Source organism: Hydra viridissima, unplaced genomic scaffold, assembly GCF_058129835.1.
Source record: "Hydra viridissima isolate aposymbiotic clone 2 unplaced genomic scaffold, HvirCarnegie_v1 scaffold_8, whole genome shotgun sequence".
Classification (NCBI taxonomy): Eukaryota; Metazoa; Cnidaria; class Hydrozoa; order Anthoathecata; family Hydridae; genus Hydra; species Hydra viridissima.
This window is the reverse complement of record NW_028324307.1, coordinates 10,403,011-10,423,385: the sequence shown is the minus strand read 5'-3', so window position 1 is coordinate 10,423,385 and position 20,375 is coordinate 10,403,011. Positions and strand designations below refer to the sequence as shown.

The window sequence follows — 20,375 nt, the reverse complement described above, 5'->3', positions numbered from 1 at the left end:
TGTGACAACAACATTTGAGGTGTATGTATTTGTTCTGCAGCATTATGCCATATTCTCTTATCACCTTTTTTAGTTTTTATTTTTCAACAATTGAATTATGGAGGTTTTTGAATTAATAAGTTTCAAATTATACACACACACACACACATACACAAATATATAGCCCATTGCTGTGGTGCCCACACAGTCAACTTATGGCGACAGTAGATGTTAGCAAGGTAACCTTCTACTTGTTAGTTTTAGTAGTGTTTCCGAACTGAATTAATGTTCGTCAAAAATTGAATCTACAAAACACTACTTGGTACAAAATTGGGTTAGGTTTGGCTAAGCTAAGTAGGATAGATCTAATACAGTGGTTTTCATAAATTTAGACGCACTCATTTTTTTTTACTTATATGTAAGAAAACGCTTAAAATAAAAATAAAATAAAAGTGCTACCGCTATGTTTGATATATAAATTAGTAGAGGAAGTGAAACTCTATTATAAAGTACCTTAATTTTTTTTACAGGATGTTTATTACTCATTTTATACAAATTAACACAAAAAAGTTAATTGATAAGCTTGATTTTATTTTATTCATAAATTTAGATGCACAATCAAAAAAGTCTTATACCTTGTTAGTTGATAATTAATTAGTAGTTTTTTTTCCCATATTTCTCATTAATAGGCCTAAATTAATTGATTTTGTCAAAAAACCTTATATAAATATAACTTACCTGGAATTAGTTAATCATTATTTAATGAATAAACAAAAGTTAAGTTAGTTTTGCACTAAAAAAACGCGAAAAATGGGCAAAAGATGTATCACTCAAGCTGAAAGATGGCAAATTATTGCTCACATCAAAGAAGGAACCAAAAGTAATAGAGAAATTGCCAGGTTAATTGGAGTCTCTGAGAAATGCGTTCGGACAACAAAGCAAAACTTTCTTCACACTGGTTGTGCCAGCAAGAAAACGAGGCAAGGTAGACCCTTGTCAACCACCAGAAAGGACGATAGTGCCCTTTTTAGAGCTGTCAGAGCTAATCCAAGAATTAGTTACAAAGAATTGACCACAGAATTCAATACAACGAGAAATACATCTATTTCTAAAAGCACAGTCCGTCGAATACTTATCAAATACAAGATTGGAGTCTACTCTGCTTTGAAGAAACCGCTCTTGCGTCCATATAATAAACAAAGGAGACTAAAATGGTGTCGTGAAAGAAGATATTGGACAATAGAACAATGGAAAAACATTACGTGGAGTAATGAGAGTAACTTTGAGCTGATCAATTGCAAATCTAACATAACAGTCAAAAGAATGGCTCATGAAAAGTATTACGCCAGGTACTTTGGACCAACTGTACAAAGTGGAGGAGGCTCGATAGGAATCTGGTCATGCTTCAATTACAAAGGTGTTGGTATGTGCCAAACATACACCGGAAGAATCAACTCCATAATATACGTAGAAGTACTGGAAAACAAACTCCACCAATTGACCTGTTTATGGTCAATGATAAACCATGGAAACTTCAACAAGGTGGCGCTACTGCACATACTGCATACTATACAAAGAAGTGGTTCAACGATAATAATATCAAGACAACACCGTGGCCTCCATACTCACCTGATTTGAACCCAATTGAAAACATTTGGGCTTGGATTGACAGTGAATTGGCAAAGGTTCAAATTTCCACATTGGCAAGCTGAAGGACATCCTTAAGGAGACCTGGTATAGGGTCCCAGAAGCGATGTGCAAAAATCTTGTTGAGTCTATGCCTAGAAGAGTTCTTAGTTGTATTAAAGCAAAAGGCGGATACACAAAATAGTGATTGGTTCATAAATTACGCCTCCTAATGTATTGTGCGTCTAAATTTATGAACAATTTTTTTTGTCTTATTTTTTTAATACCATGTAGTTGTACCTAAGTATTACTTAGTATTTGTATTTTTTTTTGTAAATTTTTTAAAAATTTTGTATTCTGTATGTATTTATCTAATAAATAGAAAAAAAACTAAACTGAAATCTTTTTTCGTTATTGTTTTATTGTTAAAAAACTAAAAATTTAAATTCTCAAATATGAGTGCGTCTAAATTTATGAAAACCACTGTATAAGTAGGATAGATCTAAGCTAATCTTTTTTAGGATAGGTTAGGGTAGGCTAATGTAGGTTAGGAAAAAAAAGTTACCCTCTTCCCTCTAGAAAAAAGCTAGTTACACCCCTGGCTCTTTGAGAAACTAGCGTTCATCAAAGGAAATCTCCACTTACTGGATGAGTAGTGGATGGCCCTGATAGGGAGGGCGGACGATTGATTTCATAGCTTATGTACTTTTTATGTTAAAAAAATAAATTCAACTTATGCCTAGTTTTTCTTTAACTGTATTTATTAAATTTTGTATGTAAGGTAGTGCACTCATTACAAGTCTAAAGCCATTCTTTCAATTTTGAAAAGCTTAGCAAAAAGTGTAATTTTTTCAAAATGAGTAAATAAATCAAAAAAAGCTTTTAAATTTTTAAAGTTATCTAAATATCTTTAATTGGACCGGTAAATTAAAGAAGACTATTGACATCGGATTAGGAACTCAAACTACTGGACTATCAGATATCGGACTCAAAAAAAAGTAGTGGTTGCCCAGCTTTGGTTGTGAGTCCGAAGCAATAAGCATGAAAGCTTTTTATTTGTAAAAAAAAAAAATTTTAGATTTGTTTATAAGTAATTGGAATATTGAATATTCATTAAAAAAATTAAAATCCACACCTAGCACTTCCTTTAGGTTTAGAGACCTCAAACTTGGTGATTATCTTCTATTCTAGTTATATAATCAGGATATATTCCATGTATTTTGATTATGTAAAAAAAATTTTTTTTGGGACACTTTTATACATATAAAAGTTTAAAAACAGAATAATTCATTTTTCAACTTCATTTTTCAAAATTTGTTATTTTTTAAATTATTATATAAGTTATTTTTAAGGTAAAATCTTTCTATTAAAAGTAAAAGATTAATTTCTTTTCTAAAATGTTAATATTTAAGAGTAAAACCACTCATGATAATAAATTTTATTTATTAGTTTAACATTAAAATCAGTTTATGTAAAAAACATCAAATCTGTTGTTAAAATCCAGTCATCAAATTTGATTTAGATTAAGTAAAGTCCTTTAACAATTGAATAAATGCAAAACATGAAAATTCAGTTTTCACAACTGCTGTATGAATAGAAACTGAGCTGTTTAGAATGGGTCAAAAATGTTACTTAAGAATCTAAGAAAACAAAAATATTCTGCAGAAAAATAAACTCAACTTATATATTGGTTATAAAACATAAAACCACTACTTTCAGTTAAAATTAGGTGGTTGACTTATACACCAGGATATACAGTAATACTTCACTTAATATTGAAAGTTACAGGAAAGTCTAGTAGATATCAGTGCTGCAAAGTAGTAAATGTCAAGCTGTATTATTTTTGAAAAGGAAAAAAACAATGTTTTTAGTAATGACTGATTTTTTGTTGTTAATATTAATGTCTTAAAAACTTGTGTTTTCATCTTATTTGAAATTATTTATGGAATCATGTTTATCTATTATTTTTAGTGGCAGCTTGCTTGTTCGTAACTTGTCATCTGTTGTGGAGAAAGACCATTTTATTTTAAACTCAGAATATCTTCAGACACTACTCGTTGTTGTGCCAAAGTAAGATTTTTCTTTTATAATGAAAACTAAAAAGTTTGATTTTTTAGTGAGAGTTCTTATATATATATTGATCTTATAATTAATGTGCCTCAACCCTAGCAATATACTGAATATTATTAGAATAGCTGTATATTGTGGATTAATAATTTTGAAAATATTATATACACTCATTACTTTCATATGCTTAAGATATTCAACAACTACAACTAATCAGTCAATGGTGCATATTTTGCAATTTTTAATAGCATTTAAGAATTTCCAGTTTTAAAAAATACATAAATTTGTGTAAGTTTTGCATGTAACATGTTTTGTTTATTTGTATTTGTTATTGTTCAAAATTGTAATTTTTTCCTAATGAAAAAGTCACTTCTGTTCTGATGTAACAACAATATTTTTAAATTTCTCTTTGCTTTCATATTTTCTCATTATTGATGCAAACTTTCTTTACAACAGTGTAGTGCTTCAATCTAATCCAATACTGTGAGGATAATTACATCTGATTGTTTTTGATATCCTCTTTAATTGTGATGTCTTCATGAAATCTCTCATCATGCTCTTTACTATCTAGAAATTCAACAACTACATTAGGAAATTCAAAAGATCCAAGCTTCTTTCTCAATTTTTGTCATTGCTTTTTCCAGTTTCTCTGACTTCAACATTATATTTACTTGACCAACAAACTTTAGATAGCTTTGTAAATACTATCAGTATGCTACTTTTTAGCAAGGCAATAAAAGACAAGATGAGATCAGAATTGGTTTTGTCTTTTATTATTTAGTTACAAAATTAAGCTATTAAAATTTTGATGAAAATAAGAAATAGCAAGACTTGTTTTAAAATAAGAGAAGTCTTGGAACAAATGAAATAAATATGCTTATCTCAGATGAGAGCAAAAAATTTAAACTTGAACTATTTTTCAGTTTATTCACGCCAGTTGTGAATTAACTGAAAAATAGTTCAAGTTTAAATTTTTAACAAAATTAATGTAATTTCAAGCAGTTGCACAGTGGGCCAGATATATAGGATATGGTGGACAAAACCTAATTATTACCCAATTGCTCCCCAAATCCATTTAGATATATAAATAATCATTACATATGAAGTAATATTTATTTTTATCAAGAATATTTTAATTTTTAATAACAAAATTACAATTAATAGGCTTAGTAAAAATTTTTTTTTTAAATCAAACTTCTTTTCAAAAATCAAACAACAAATTGTGTTTAGCTACAAAGAATAAGAAGAAGGTGGAGCTGATTCCCTCAGCAAAGCCAGAACTTCACTGGGGATTTTTTTAAAACTCTTACTATTTTTGTTATGACCTTTTCTTAATGATGTTATGACAGGATCACTAGATACAAGTAGTCTGTTAACCAGGTCGCGATTTGTATCTATTCTAGAAGTCTTTCTACTGAAATCTTCCCTAAAATTTTTAAAATCCTTGTTGCGGGCCTCTTGTGCCTCCTCTGACATCTGTCCAATTGGCAAGTACTGTCTAGCAATAATGGCATGGTCATGAACTAAAATTTTGTGTACTGATTGTGACATGTAATACCAGGAATACTTAGATATGTAAAGTTTAAGAGCAGTAATACAAAACTCTTTAAACTTCACAGTACCAATTTCAAATCCAGATGATAAAGTGACTAGAATGATGTAAAAATAAAATAAAAGAGTTTCATTTACTTTCAAAATTTTGGCAGTTGATTGATAGTCTGCAAAGGCTCGTCGGGCGGTGTTTCCATCATTACTGGTACCTACAAATTGCATATATGTGATAGTTAACCTGATGATTCATATACAAGTATTTATGTAATTTCACTTACCAGATCCTCCACTTTTTGGGAAATCCACAACCAGTCCCATTTGATTCATAAATTTTGTCTGGATACGTTTCTTCACTTGCTTAACATTTTCCTTATCTTCAATAGCTCTAGACTGCCACTTTTGAGTTTCCAGCTTGTATCCAATATGTAATACCATTTCAAAAAACCTAATCCAGGAATGCAGGCTTTGTATTTCCTTATATTTCCAACTTTATATTTCCCCGGTTTGCATCCTTCCATTTCTTTTGATATACTTTTAAAAACGCAGCACATCCAGTAGAACCCAAATTCATAGAGACTAGAATAGCTTCTACAGACAAAGAAAATGATTTATCACTAGGTTTTAGTTGGTCATGCTGTACACGTTTATGGACATCAGTTATCTTCATATCAACTACAAAAAAATGATTTTAACATAATTAGTGCAACCACTATAAACTAATATAACATGAATATGGCCATTATTTTCATTTCAGCTACATTTAATTAGGCCAGTATAATAAGCACAGCACCTATTGTTACCTAAAACCAAAAAAATAGGTTTGTCACCACCAACAAGCTATACATATATTGTATTAACTTATCTTAACATTAATAAGCTGTTCCAGCAGGTTCTAAACTATATGCGCCACTTTTAATATAATATTTTAATATTATAAATAAGAATCTTGCCTTTACATTTTAAAATGAAACTGTGAGTTTAATACAAGACCTTGGAATTTGTGGTGGTATTTTTCGTAAAGCTGTAAAATTAAATTTTAATAATGTGTCAATTAATTTCGCATATGTTAAATAGTTTAAAGGTTATTCATTGTCATAGTTGTAGGTTATATATCTATTATAAAAATTGATAAATGAATTTCTAAATATATTCAATTGTAAATGATATTTGTACATTTATGATGTACTATCAAACTACAAATGTTTTAAACCATACATTATGCTCTTATATACATAATATACTAAGTAGTTGGAAGTATTTCGAATATTTTTTTTTGAGGTTTTTCTACCACCTGGCCCACTGTGAGTTGAGTGGAAATGACATTTAACAATTGTTGTGAATGATTTGAGAAAATTCTTGCAATTTAAAAATATATAAAAACATATAATTAATAAACATTGCAGATAGCAAACAGATAAACAAAATTCCATTTCAATTATATAATGTAATAATATTTTGAGCACAGTTAGGTGGTCATTCTTTTTTTGTAATTGTTCTTCTAATTACTGTTGTTGTTGTTTAAATTAGAAATGATTATGCAATTTTGTCAAAATTTGGACGTAATGTTAATAAATAGAAAGCTTTAATTCAGTTTTTGGGTTGGTACTCAAAAATCCAAACCCAAGAGCAAAAACCCACCAAAAACCCAACTTACTAGATTTTTGGTCTCTAGTTTTTTATTTTTAACTTTTTCATTCATAAATTAGTTTCCATTAACACTGAAGATTAGATGCTGCTCATCAATTTTTAGTGATAAATAAGGAGTTTAGTGTTAAATATTTCTTGAGACATTTTTTTTATTTACTTAAAGCAGTAATAATCAAACTTAAAAATTTAAAACATAGTCATCAAACAATTTAGTCAACATATTGATCTTAAATGTCTTTAAATTTTGTACAAGCATTTCAGCTTTTTCTCTTTCCAAACGATTTCTAATTTTACTTCAAATAATTCCAAAGGGTGAGAAAAATCTTTCTGTGGATCCAGAATTCACTGGAGAAGTGTGCAGCTTCTGTAAAAACCTTGTAAAATTTGTAAGCAATTTTGAAGACTAAGATTCCTTCATTTCTATAATTCTCTACCAATTTGTTGCTGATGTTGTACTTTTTACGCTATCATTAGATAAATATGAAGCAAAACAATTAACATCTTTTAGTTTAAATGCATAGTAGCCAGCCATAAATTCAGGATAGACTTCAACCATTCCTCAGCTTTTTTTTCTTGACTTCAATCTTAAACCTCTTGACTTCTATCTATCTTCTATCTACTTCCTAAGTAAATAGTGAATAAATTTTTGTATAAGTTAGGGTATGAGTATTAAACTTAAATCTAAATTTTACCTATAGGGAACTCTGTTGTTTATTTAAATTTGATCATATACAATATTTTAATATTTTTACAATTGTATAGTATGTTACCTTCATATTTTGGATCTGTTATATTGGCCAGAAAATGACATGCAATGATTGCTTTCTTAAACCTCTTTAAAAGATCATCTTTGTACAAAACCAATTTTTCATCATGTATAAGGCTTCGAAAAATCTCAACTGCTTCAGACAATATTGTATCATCTGCCTGCAACTACAGCAAACAATAATTTATAATTATGTTTATAATTATGTAACTAAAGTTAATAATGTAATGGTACCAGAAATATTTAGTTTTAATATATTTTTTATATCATCAACTTTAATACATCCAGCAACTAAGTTAAGGAAAATTATTAACCTTATCTAATGCAGCACCAACAATCTTTAGTTGGATGAACAATCCGATACTCTGTGAATTCTGCTTCACAATAATAGGAAGAGCCAATATCGAAGGATCAAAAAGCAACTTTGTTATGAACACTTGGCTGCCACAAGCCAGTTATTCCTGTGGTAACTTTTCTGCCACCTTTAGCTTAAAACTCCTAAAGACTAAAGGATTGATAGGCCATGCTTTCACAGTTTGTATTCATACTGAAAATCAAAATCAAGTGAGCTTTTACCCTTTTGTTCTACATGAGATTTCTGTTCTAATTAAACTCACCTTAGGACACCTAACAGTGTCTTCGACACGGATCTAAGTGGGCCATGAAGCTTGCTTCAGCCTAATTGAATAAGTAAAATAACTTTAAGAGTTATTTTTTACTTAGGCTTATATCATTAACACATGTTGCTCTTCATCTTTTGACTGGTTAGACTTATTTGATGCTACAGATGAAGATGACCTTGACTCTAAAACTGATGTACTGCTAAATATTTCTGTGGAATTAGTAGCACTTCCTTTTTTCTTTCTTTTTCACTTATCCAAATGGCTCTTAATTCTCTTTATTTTTTAATTATTCTCTCTTTACAATAATTACATATTACTCTATTTAGTTGATTACTTACTATGGTCACTTCATTCCACCCACTAGCCATATTTCTTTCTCCTGGATGATAATTTGGCATGTTGAAGAATGGGTAATCTACTTATAATATAAATGTAACTCCAATTTTAGGATAATATCTCTATTTCAAATTAGTTTTATATTTGAAAAAAATGAAGTTTAATTATTAATTAAGCTGTTGTATAAGACAATATTTCTGTAAAAATGAAAAACTTGAGATTTTGTTTTAGCAAAAACTCAGAAACCCAGCAAAAGCCCATTTGGGTTGGGTTTTTGCCAACCCATTTTAAGTTCCAATAATTAAATGCTGGTATCTTGATGCAATAGGATGGCAACATCAGATGACAAAAAAAATAGTTAAGAATCATCCTGTATTAAAAGAGGGCATTAACAGGTTAATATATCTTGTAGAAGCAAACAATGAAAAGGAACCATTTTAATTTACTTGAGTATGTACATAATTGTAGAGAATTCAAATTACTTAAGTTTTGGATTGCTTGAGTAACAAGTATAATTCATGCCTGAGCTTCCTGAGTACTCCATTATAAGTATGCTTTTTACAATAAAAAATTGCTAAAATATCAAAAGACATGATGGCTAGTGTGAAGGCAAAAATTTGAATTTTGAAACAAAAGTCTTTTAAAGCATTATAATGTTTAATTCTTTAAGTTGATGTTTCATAAATAAATGGTTAAAAAAAAAAAAAAAAAAAAAGGGGGGGGGGGAATAAATTTGAATGTGTTATTGTGAAGATATTTCATTTTAAAATTGGGAGAAATTTGATTTTGGACCCTGATGCAAAAATACATCCATAATAACACTTTAATATAAATCCAGTTTTGAAGGATACTATATTATATTATTCCTTCTTTTGTTAGTTTACCTCTAAAGCAATGATATGTTTTCTTGTAAAACACATCAATGTAAAGAATACAAATTCCATGATTTATGCATAATTGACATCTATTTGCTATCATTGTTGTATCTCCATCATCTGTGTCACCTCATTCATCTAGAGTTTTGCTGAATCTGTTCCCAAATTTTAGTTAGAACGATGAAATTTCTTTTGTCTGCAAAAAATTATATTTGTTGTTTCACTTTTCTGTATGTTTTAACCATTGCAAAATCTGTAAAATCTTCAAAAGATTCCTTTACATTAAGAACTTTTGCAGTGCATTTTACTGTTTCTTTGAATGTTTCCCAAGTTACAAGTTAATTATGAGCAAGTAGTAAACTTAAAAATTCCAAAAGAAAATAATAACAAATTAAGTTTTTTAATAACTAATACTCCCAGTTAGTTATTTGCATAGTCTAAAAAATTAATATCTTTCCCTTATAGTGTTGTATGAAATATTTGCTGATTTTCTAAAATCAATTATTTGATGCTTTTTATATAAATGGTAAAAAATTTTAGCTTAAAGAAGAATTTGGTTTTATTCATAGAACTTCTGTTGCAGAATGGGAGACTGGTTATGAAAAAATAACTGACATGATTGTACCAAAATCCTCAATGTAAGTCTTATTGTATTGAACATTATGATACCAACTTAGAATTTGTAACTTTAAAATGATGGTTGGTTCAGTTGCATTTAAAGATGTTGAGTTTAAAGATTTTGTAGATTTTATTTAAGGTTTTTTTTTTTTTTTTTTTTTTTTTTTTTTTTTTTTTTTTAAGTTATGATTATAATGATCACTTTTAGGTTGTTGACCAGCGACAGTGATTATAGTCTTTATACAGTCACTTTATTCAAAAAAGTTGTAGAAGAGTTCAAGCATCATGCCAGGGAGCAAAAGTAAGATGCGCAATTTTTTATGTTTTGCATATATGCTTTAAAGCTTTTATTGTATAACTGGTTTTTCCGGTTCATTCTTTTTTCTTTCCCATGCTTCAAAGTTTAGTTTTTAAGTTGTATAGTTAATAACCCTGCAACGTTCTTCTTCAGATTCATAGTTCGTGATTTTATTTGGGATGACACAGAAATAGCTGCTAGTAAAGAAGAACTTACAAAGTTGGCTGAAGATAAGAAAAAAAGTTTTGTATGTTTTTGAAATGATTCAGTTTCATGTTTTTCTTTATTTTCTTTTTGTTTTTTTAAGTTGTTTAAAAAAAACCATTCAGATTCTTTTAGTATCTATAAGTTCTTACTTTATAACAGAAACAGTTTTGTAATAAAAAAAAAACTTCTCTTTTTGTTCCAGGCTCCGTTAGTAAGATGGCTAAAAGTTAACTTTGGTGAAATCTTTATTGCCTGGATGCATGTAAAGGTAACACACTCTTTTAAATTTTTCTTTACTTTTCATATGTTGGTCTAAACTTGATTATTTGTATGATTGAGTCAGTTCATTTAGAATTTTAAAATGTTTCAAAACATTTAACAGATGACAGCACACTCTTGAATTTTTTCTGACTTAACCCTAACTTTTTGATCTAGAGAAAACCTCTTGGGTGATAATAGTAGGCAGAACTTTAAAACAGAACTATTGTGTCCGTGGGAGTAAATTGCCTTTAAAAGTTCAGTATTTAATTAAGCATTTTATTCTGAATTTTATAAATACAAGGAAAAATATAGTAATGAAAATATTATAGTATCACACCCATGCTTACCTTGAGAAAAATTCCACCTCCACCTATTCCTAGCTACATCATGTAATTACCTGACAGCCCTAAAGTATAGTATTTTTTCTAGAAGACTGCTCAAGCTTGTGCAATGGGCTACCATTTTAACATGGAAGATCTTTTTAATTGGGAAAAGAAATATTACTGACACTGAAATCATTGGTAAGATCTTTTCCAAGGGCCTGAAAGCAAAATTTTTTTGGCTGTTTTGAGATGATTAGTATTGATAAATGGTGCTTAGAGTTTGCCTTTATTTGGGCAATTTTGCAGATGAGGCAAATACAGTTAGATGAATGAGTACATTTTGTTGGTTTGATAGTGTAAAAATCAAAGAGCTGTGGTAATTGAATCTTTTCTTCATTTTCACTTCTTTGTATGGCTGTTCTACATGTCTCACAAAAACCACAAGGAATCTTTAAATAATCAATGGATGTTTGAAGAACAGCAATTTTTCTTTACTATTTGTTGTAAGCTCTCTAGAGACTTTTTTCATGCACAGAAAATAAATGTATTTTCTATTTTGTTCATGATCTATTGGTTTATTAAGGATTTTGTTCATGATCTATTGGTTTAATAAGTATTCTAAATGAACTTGCTGTAAAGTATCATTTTTATAGTTTAAAAGAAATATAAACATCATTGCAGTCAGATCAACTTGTTAGTTTACTACCAGTTTACATGGTATTAGCTTTACTAGTTTACCACTGGTAAAATAAAGGGAATATTAACCTTTTTTAAAAAATATGTAATTTAAAATTTGTTAAGGGAATTAATTGTAAAATTTATGAAAGTAAAGATAATTTAAGTTCCTTATCATGACCAATACATAATGGTGCAGAAAGCACAAGAGTAGGTAATAAATTAACAAATAATATATAAGCTCCTATTTTGATTAAAAAAGAGATAAAAAATCTTGCTTTTAAGATTGCCTAATTACAAATTAAGTAATAAAATAATGATGCTAACAATAATCTGATATAATTATATAGTGAGGTTTTTTGAAAGCACTTTTCTCCCAAGGACGCAATATTTCCATTTCAAAGTTTACATATTTGAAGTCAATTAGGTGTCCATTATCACCAACCAAGAGGTTTTCTCTGGGTCAAAAATTTAGGGTTAGGTCAGAAAATATTCATGAGTAAGCATGACATGCGTTCTAACATGTATAACGTATACGGATACATGACGTATATGGGCAGATGAAATCGTGGTTAAAAATAAAAAAGAAAAAGAAAACCACAAAAGGCACAGCAACGAAACGCCACATTTATTAAAAATTCTTAACAAGAAGGCGATATTTTGTTGCTATGCTTTTTGTAGTTTTCTTCTTTTTATCATTTTACAGTGATTTTCGTCTATCTCTAATAACGGATAACACGTGTTCTGCAGGTTAGATAAAAATTAAAAGGAGATATCTAAAACATTAAAGTCACTTTAAAAAGGATTGTTGATCTTTAAAGCAATATGAAGCGTTATAAGTGGCAAAACATTTTTATGCAAATGTCTTTATTTGACGTTTAAATATCTTGCTTTTGTGACGGTGTCTTCTTTGTTCCAAATCTCATTAATTTAAGCAACTGTTTTTGGACGAGTTGATATGTTAATTATTAGCTGCAAAATAATATTACTATGCTTCTAATTTTATTATTGACAATATAAGAAAAAATGGTAGTATTTTTAACGCTTGAGTTTCATATTTCACTAAGGGTGTCAACCATAAATTGCATATTACATACTTATAATAAAAATGTTATATTTTACATAAATACTGGTTATCACTTGTAAAAGAACATATGAAAGCACCCAGTGAAAAACCCATAAAACTGCATTGAGAGCAAATTATGTGTTGATACTTGGAATACAATACCTGACAACACCTGTCACCACAATTAGGTGCAAATCTCGACTCAGGCTGTTCAAACTAGAATAAGGCTTTGCAGAAGCCTTACTGTCCATTTAAATTTGAGTGGGTTAATGTCTTGGAAATGGGAAAGGCCACTCTGTGGAGGTGATGAAATCCGGAACGTGCGTGCGTTAGGCAGTTCACGGTGCATAGGAACATGCTCTAAGACCTTGCAACACATCCCCAGAAGTTTTTTTTTTGATTATCATTAGAAAACATTTCCTCATTCAAAAAATGTAAACGAAAACTTTTTTTTAGTGGGGGCCTGGGGAGAAATCACATATTTTAGGGGAGTGCCCAGGAATTTTTTTGTTCAAAATAGGTAACTAAGAGACATGGGACAAAAACTCAAATTTCTAGTATGTTGATACTGGTGTCAAATGAGGATGACTTGCAAAAAATCAGGGTAATTGGAGCTAAACCAACCCAGCCCCGACCCCTAACAGCCCACTTCCTAGAACTACTTCTCCTTTAATCATAATTTTTTTTTTTTTTTAATTCTATCATAAACTTGATCAAAATTCATCAACAGATTTCAAATTTCATCAAAAAATCTCTTTTCGTTTAAGATTTATAACCATGCAAAGCTTAAAACTACCCCTTGAAAAAACTTTAAATGTTCTTAACTTTTAAACGAAAATTTTTTTTTTGATGTAATTTTAAATCTGTCGATGAATTTTGATCTACTTTAAAATTGAAAAGGTTTTTTTAGGAACCATACCCTAGGGGAGGGCTATCAGGGGTCAAGTAGGGTTTGCTACAATTAATTAATACAGTAAAAAAAGAATTTTCTGGTCTTTATTGTTAAATAATGATTGATGTTTTACATTTCAAGATCATACTAAACGTTTGTTCATAGGAGGTATTTACTTTTACAAACTACATTCCTGCAAATAGAAAGCTACTTTGAAAGTGCTTGTAGTTGTAAGCAACAACTGCGTTTTTTAGCGCCTCTTTATAGTTTTGGCTGTGCTCTCCAACCTTTCTCATTCGCCAAAACTGATTGTAATCCTGATGAATGGATTCGAGAGCTTGTTCAGCCCAGTAACCTAAGCCTATAAAGACAAGAAGTAAAAAAGAAATGCAAGTTTATTTAATAAATAATTTATGCAAATTTTACAATTCAACTGTTGAAATAGAGTATTTAGTTACTAAGATTATAAATTATTTTTTATCAAATTTCATTATCAGGGTTGCCACCAAATCAGGGAAATCAGGGAAATTCAGGGAAACTTAGATTCAATCAGGGGAAACGTTTACATTTGCTTATATGTATATATATATATACACACACACACCCCTTTAGAGTTCAAGTTGATGGAATTCTACTGTAGTTTTTATATTTTTTTCAAAGAACAATTTCATGTGTTGATTGAAGTGTTTGATTATTTATTTTAATTTTCATACAAATTGATTGGTTAATTACTCATTTGGGATTGTAGTATCTGTTTTTTTAGAGATAAAAATGCTCTGGGGTTAATGAAGAAGTTTGGTTAGGAAGTAAAGTTTGGGTGTTTGAATGCTGGAAATATCAGGGGCAGATAAGCAAAATTTTAGCAAAAAATCAGGGGAAATTAGGGAGAAAAAAGTGAAATTTTAGCAAAAAAAAAAATCAGGGAAAATCAGGGAATTTTGTTCTTTAATAACAGTGGCAACCCTGATTATGTGTACCTTCAAAGGAATTGTAGCCCTTAGATTTCTGTAGCTTGTAGAGAACTTCTCTAAATCTTTGACATATGTGAAGCTTAATGATTTTTCAAAACAACCATGGACTGTTTTTTCAAAATTTCTAAGTACCTTAATGTATTTGGCAGCGGAAACTTCAATACCACACAAGGGTGCTTTGATGTTGCAGTTTGTTTTCTAACCATTTGAAGCAAAACCTTTAGATCTTCAGATACTGTGTAATCTAAGGGTGAAAAATCCAAAATTAACCGCAAATTATGGTATTTTTCGTTCAATGAAGGCAAAATGGCAAATATAATAGTTTTGTGAACGCTTGAATCTTTAAAATCTTTGCACGCATATCCGTCACACTTGCTCAGTTTCTCTGGAATTTTATTATTTTTTAACACAAGTTGTATGGTTATTGACAGGGTAACTTTAAGGAATCCCTGCCCTCCATCTTCACCTAATTTGATATCAACATCATTTGTTTCTTGACTTTTGTAATAAAGTAGTATTTCTACAAGCTCTTCATTGTTATTGCAATACTCAATAGGAGAATCTTTTTCTATACATCCATAAAAAATGAATAATACAAATTGCAATCTAGCTATCAAAAAGTATTTTTTTAGTAAAAGTTTACATACCTCTTCGCTTTCATTTAATTCTAATAGCGATGGGATTTTATCGCAGCTGAATAGTTTTCCAATCATTTTGTTATTCTCAATCAGTTTAATATTGAAACCAGATTCCACACTTTTCCGTCCTGCCTCACTTCTCAGAAATTGTGCAACTTCAATCATGTTGCGATTTCTTAGAAATCATAATGAAATTATTACAAAAATTGCCTTTAAACTCATAACAAATTTATTTTTCAAAGTATTTTTAACCAAGAAAAATTTACCTGGCATGTAGTTTTAGTTGAAGTTTGTTCAATTTATCTAAAGAAAAGAAAGGTTTCTTAACCTCAGTTTTATTTGAAACATCTTTAGCGCCTTGATGAACAAGTTTTCCCGACTTATTTAACCATAGGGGCCATTATTTATTCCACTTTTGATTTGTGCCCATTTTCACTAATAAAACATTCACATTTTCCCCCTCTGATAACTCTGGTATTAAGGTCTAAATTTTAAAGCATATGTATGGCAACTGTAATAACCAAAGTAACTAAATTTTAACTAAAGTAAATTAAACATCAATATACAGAGTGCGGGAAAAGTTCGGAAACTTTTTAATAAAGGATTGTATTACAATTTTATTAGTCGAAAAAAATATAATAACCTAAGAACATCAAAAAATATATACAATTTTAATTACAAAAGTTCATTTTCAAAAATTCCTCCATTTGCTCTGATACAAGCTCTGAGACGCCGCGGGAACTGAACAATTGCGGCGCGCACCATTTTTTCGTCGATTTTACTCCACGCTTTCACCAAATCGCGCTTCAACGACTCCACCGACTTGTGTAGTTTAGAACAAACCTTTGCCTCTAGAATCCCCCAGATGGCGTAGTCGAGTGGGTTCAAGTCGGGCGAATACGGCGGCCATTGCTGAGGCGACCAAAATGCCGGAAAATTGTGTTTACAAAATTCTTGCGTCTTTCTTGCTCGATGTGCTGGCGCAGAATCTTGTTGAAAGATCCAATTTCGGTTCGGATAGGTTTGATGGGTCCAAGGCAACACTGCGGCTTGAAGAATGTTGGTAACATAGTTGTTGGCGTTGATTTTGATTCCATTTTTGACCAAAATAAGCTCTGTTTTGCCCAAAAATGACACTCCGGCCCAAACCATCACTCCAACTGGCTTCTGGGTGCGTAAAACGATGCGACCTTTTTTGTTAGCCTCAGAAGACCCTGAAGCAAGTACACGATCATTTCAGATATTGTGGGCTTGCTCAACGCTGAAGAATTTTTCGTCTAAAAAAAGAACTTTTCTTTGAAATTGAGCACCGCGCTCCCTTAATAACCTTTGACATCTTTGTTTTCTTGTTTCGCATTTTCTGTCATCTAGATGCTGGGCTTTTTGAAGCTTTAAAAACTTGAGTTTAAGTTCTTTTTTGACAATATGACAGACACTGTGCTCATCAATGCCGATTTCTCTGGCCATTTGTCTCATTGAACGGCGGAAATTTCGTCGAATTCGGTCTCGGATCAGTTTGCGGTTAGCAGGAGTGTTGGCAGTGCGTGGTCTTCCACTACGAGGACGGTCCTTAGTGTGGCCCAATTCCTTGAAACGTTTAATTGCTTTAGACACCACAGATTTACTGACATTGAGTAAACGCACAATTTCGATTTGACGTTTATTTTGCTGATGCAGGGAAATTATAGACGTACGAATGTTTTCACGTTCGATAGACATCTGAAAATAAAACATTTAAGAACGTTTAATACATCATTCAAGAGAGAATTGAATAACAAATTCAACAATATAAAAATATTAATAAAATATTGTTTTACTCAATAAAAGTTTTAAAGCAAAAAAAGTTTCCGAACTTTTCCCGCACCCTGTAGTGTACCTTCATAACACGGCCGCATAGTGAAATAAGGATCAGTCCCTGCAAGTATTTTTCTACATTTCGAACAAAGCATGTTAGGAAGATCAGAGTTATCCGCTGAATAATCTTTCTTTAAAATTATCTTAAAATTTATTTAATAATCTTTCCAGAAGTTCTGATAAGGTTTGAGTAGTCATTTTTACTTTTAGATTTAAATAAATTGTTTCAGCATTATTTATTGGTCTTAAGTCCTTGACTTTCCTGAAGCCGTAAATGCAAAACTTTGTAACAAAATCACCATGTTCTTTTGCTTGTTTAGGCATTTTAAATGAATGCTTCAAATAAAAACTAAAAACTTCTGAAATAGATTGATAATATTGGCATGACATATCGGTCATATCAATCAAGTGTCAATATAATGGCTACAAACGTGCTTTCAGTTCGTATGTCAACGCGTGTGAGAAGTTATTATGCAGCTTTTAACAATTAGCAATTGCTAGCTTTTACCAATACTGGTGATTAGGGATTGCAATCCCGCACACTTTTCAATCCCGCGGGATCCCGCGCGGGATTAGTAGGTTGCTTATGCACATTATTAAAGGCAAAACGACAATTGTATGTTTCTTTCAAGTATTTCAAAAAATATATACTCAACTTATTAAATTGATAAGATGAGGTAAATAAAGCCAAAAAACACAATTCATTTGTAAATCAATATAATTCTTAACATTTAATGAACAAAAAGATAAGCCAAAGTACATAGCACATCTTTTAGCTTTACGTAGAACTATTAGCTTTATTTATTTTTTAAAATATCAAATTGAGAAAATCATTGTAAGAAATGCGCTCTTAAGAAACAGACCCTACTTAAAGTATCATCGCTTAATCTACTCCTCAAAGGACTGCATATGTAACCAGCAGCTGAAAAAGCTCGCTCGGCCTCTACGCTTGTTGGTGGTATGGTCATCAACTATGCGCTATATCTAGAAACTTGCCTCTTACTCCGTTACTTTCATAGGCAGACATTTCCTGCTTCAATAATTTATCAAAGTCTAAAGAATCTAAATTTGGTATCTCCTTTACATTTTCTGTCCAGCTTTTCTTGTCTTTCTGTATTTGATTTTCCAATTCTTTTTTCAGCGATAGAATTGTAGGAGTAAGTATTTGGGAATTGTTAATAGAATCTACAGTTTCTTTTTCTTCGAGTTCATTTTCTTCGACTTCATTTCTTTCAATTGTATAAACTCTTATCAATGTTTTTTTTATTTCTTGACGCATAACGGTTCTTTTTGGCATTGAAAAAGTATTTTCATTTTTTTTAATTTCTTGTTCAAACTTTTTAGGATTTTGTAAGTAAACTAGTAGTCCATTTAAATTCTTATTACGACGTTGTGTAAACCTCTCACGAAGTGCCGCGGCTAAATCTATGCTCAAAAGTGATGATTGCTTTTGTAATTTATCTAACATAAATTGAAAAGTTGTTTCCGCAGTGACAAGGTTCGATTCTCTCCTGCATAATAGTTCGAGACCAAGCTTTAGTGGTACCAGGCAAATAATTAAGTCATTGATTTGGGACCACTCTTCTTGGGTGAAACGAATTTCTGACCCAACATCAGTTAAGGCTTTTTCAATACACACTTTTAGTCTATGAAATCTTTCTAACATATCGAACATGCTGTCCCACCAAGTTTTACAATCAAGAATTAACTTAAGCTTTTTCCCGTGTTCTTGTTGGATATATCTGTAAATATGTATCATTTTTTGACAGGAGAGTTTTTAAATATTTTTACAACCTTTCTCACTTTTTTTTATGAGATCTTTGTAATTGCTAACCAATTCAGCAGATGGTCGGTCCAAAATCATTGTCAAACCATATTCTTTATTTATAACTTCATCATCCTCAGTGTTACCATATTCATCTTCTTCTTCACAATTTTCATATGTAGTAAACGATTCTTCGACTTCTCCGCTGTTTTTCTTGTATAAGATATCAATAACTGCAAGTTATATTCCATGAGCATAACATAGTTGTTTATAGCAAGACATCATTTTACCGACTTTCACCATCACACTTGCTCCATCAGTGGTCATGGCGATAATGTCTTTTTAGAGGTCAATATCGAAGCTATTTAGCCTTTCTGCAACTAACTTGATGCAATATTCTGCATTAAACAATCCATGGATTCGAATCAATCCAAGATTAAAGTGGTTCGCCTCCATATGTACATTTAAGTTTAAGTATCTCTGACTATTTTGTGATGTCCATTCGTCAAACGTTATTGAAAACTTTTGATTTTGCTTTTTTAGTGATGTGAATTTTTGCATTATATCGGCTTTTACAGAATCTGAGAATTTAACTACCATCGATCTTATAGTATTAGGTGAAGTAAGGAGCCGGAAACCACTCTTTGAAAACAAATACCGTAAATCTGAAGATGTGCAAAAACTATTTAATGTAAAGCCATCTTTTGCAACCATGCGCGATACCATTTTTTCCTTAGAAATTTCCTTTACGAAAAACGTGTCAATTGTTCTGATCTTTTTCGATGGAATTATTTCTTCGTCTTCGCAGTATATTTTAGGCTCTAGTTCAACTGATTCATGTTGTTTTGAAGTTGAAGCTCTGTCTTGTTGTAAAACGTTTGATTTTAAATCGGTGCCATGTTTAGTTTTTAAATGGATAAATAACCCTTTAGTTGATCTTTGACTAATTTTTAAATTAGCCGAACATAACATGCACTTCGCATTTTCTTCTATCACTTTTTTAAAATAATTCCATATAGTTTTAATTTGCGACATGCTTAGTTAGAACTTTTGTTTTAAAATCTTGATGTTAATAATTTTTAAAGACTTTTTAAAAAGTAGTTTTTAAAAGTATATTTTTTATTATTATGCACGCACGTTTTCAATTTCACGTTTTCAACATACTCTCATTAACAAAAATTTCAACATACTCATTAGCGAAAATTTCAACATAATCATTAACTAAACAAAAAAAAATTTGAACGAGTTCGACTAATGTTTTGCTAAATAATTATTTATTTTTGAATGATTTTTTTATATTTATAGCTAAGAAAAATATTTTAATAGCTGAAGATAAA

General features: G+C 30.5%; 3 protein-coding genes and 1 long non-coding RNA gene across 5 annotated transcripts in view; 1 reads left to right on the top strand and 3 right to left on the bottom strand.

Annotated features, from left to right (window-relative positions):
- The window catches only part of LOC149885018 (uncharacterized), a 33,068-nt gene extending 27,463 nt beyond the window's left edge, over window positions 1-5,605 (bottom strand). The window contains exon 1 of the mRNA XM_090096663.1: window positions 5,502-5,605. The gene's annotated coding sequence lies outside the window, so the exon portion shown is untranslated. The remainder of the gene's footprint in view (window positions 1-5,501) is intronic.
- LOC149884966 (uncharacterized) overlaps window positions 1-20,375 on the bottom strand; it is a 748,071-nt gene that overhangs the window by 181,810 nt on the left and 545,886 nt on the right. The gene's annotated exons all lie outside the window — the stretch shown is intronic.
- Window positions 1-20,375, top strand: part of LOC149885016 (V-type proton ATPase subunit C-like) — a 34,317-nt gene that overhangs the window by 11,448 nt on the left and 2,494 nt on the right. For both annotated transcript variants that reach the window (XM_090096666.1, XM_090096665.1), the window contains exons 6-10: window positions 3,577-3,675; window positions 10,040-10,108; window positions 10,297-10,389; window positions 10,540-10,633; window positions 10,796-10,861. In XM_090096666.1, the coding sequence (XP_089952792.1) occupies window positions 3,577-3,675; window positions 10,040-10,108; window positions 10,297-10,389; window positions 10,540-10,633; window positions 10,796-10,861 (421 nt within the window). The remainder of the gene's footprint in view (window positions 1-3,576; window positions 3,676-10,039; window positions 10,109-10,296; window positions 10,390-10,539; window positions 10,634-10,795; window positions 10,862-20,375) is intronic.
- LOC149885017 (uncharacterized) lies at window positions 14,899-15,803 on the bottom strand. Its single transcript, XR_016455212.1, has 3 exons — window positions 15,686-15,803; window positions 15,429-15,594; window positions 14,899-15,025 (listed from the first exon to the last, which is right to left on the bottom strand). It is a non-coding gene; the product is annotated as an uncharacterized LOC149885017 (long non-coding RNA).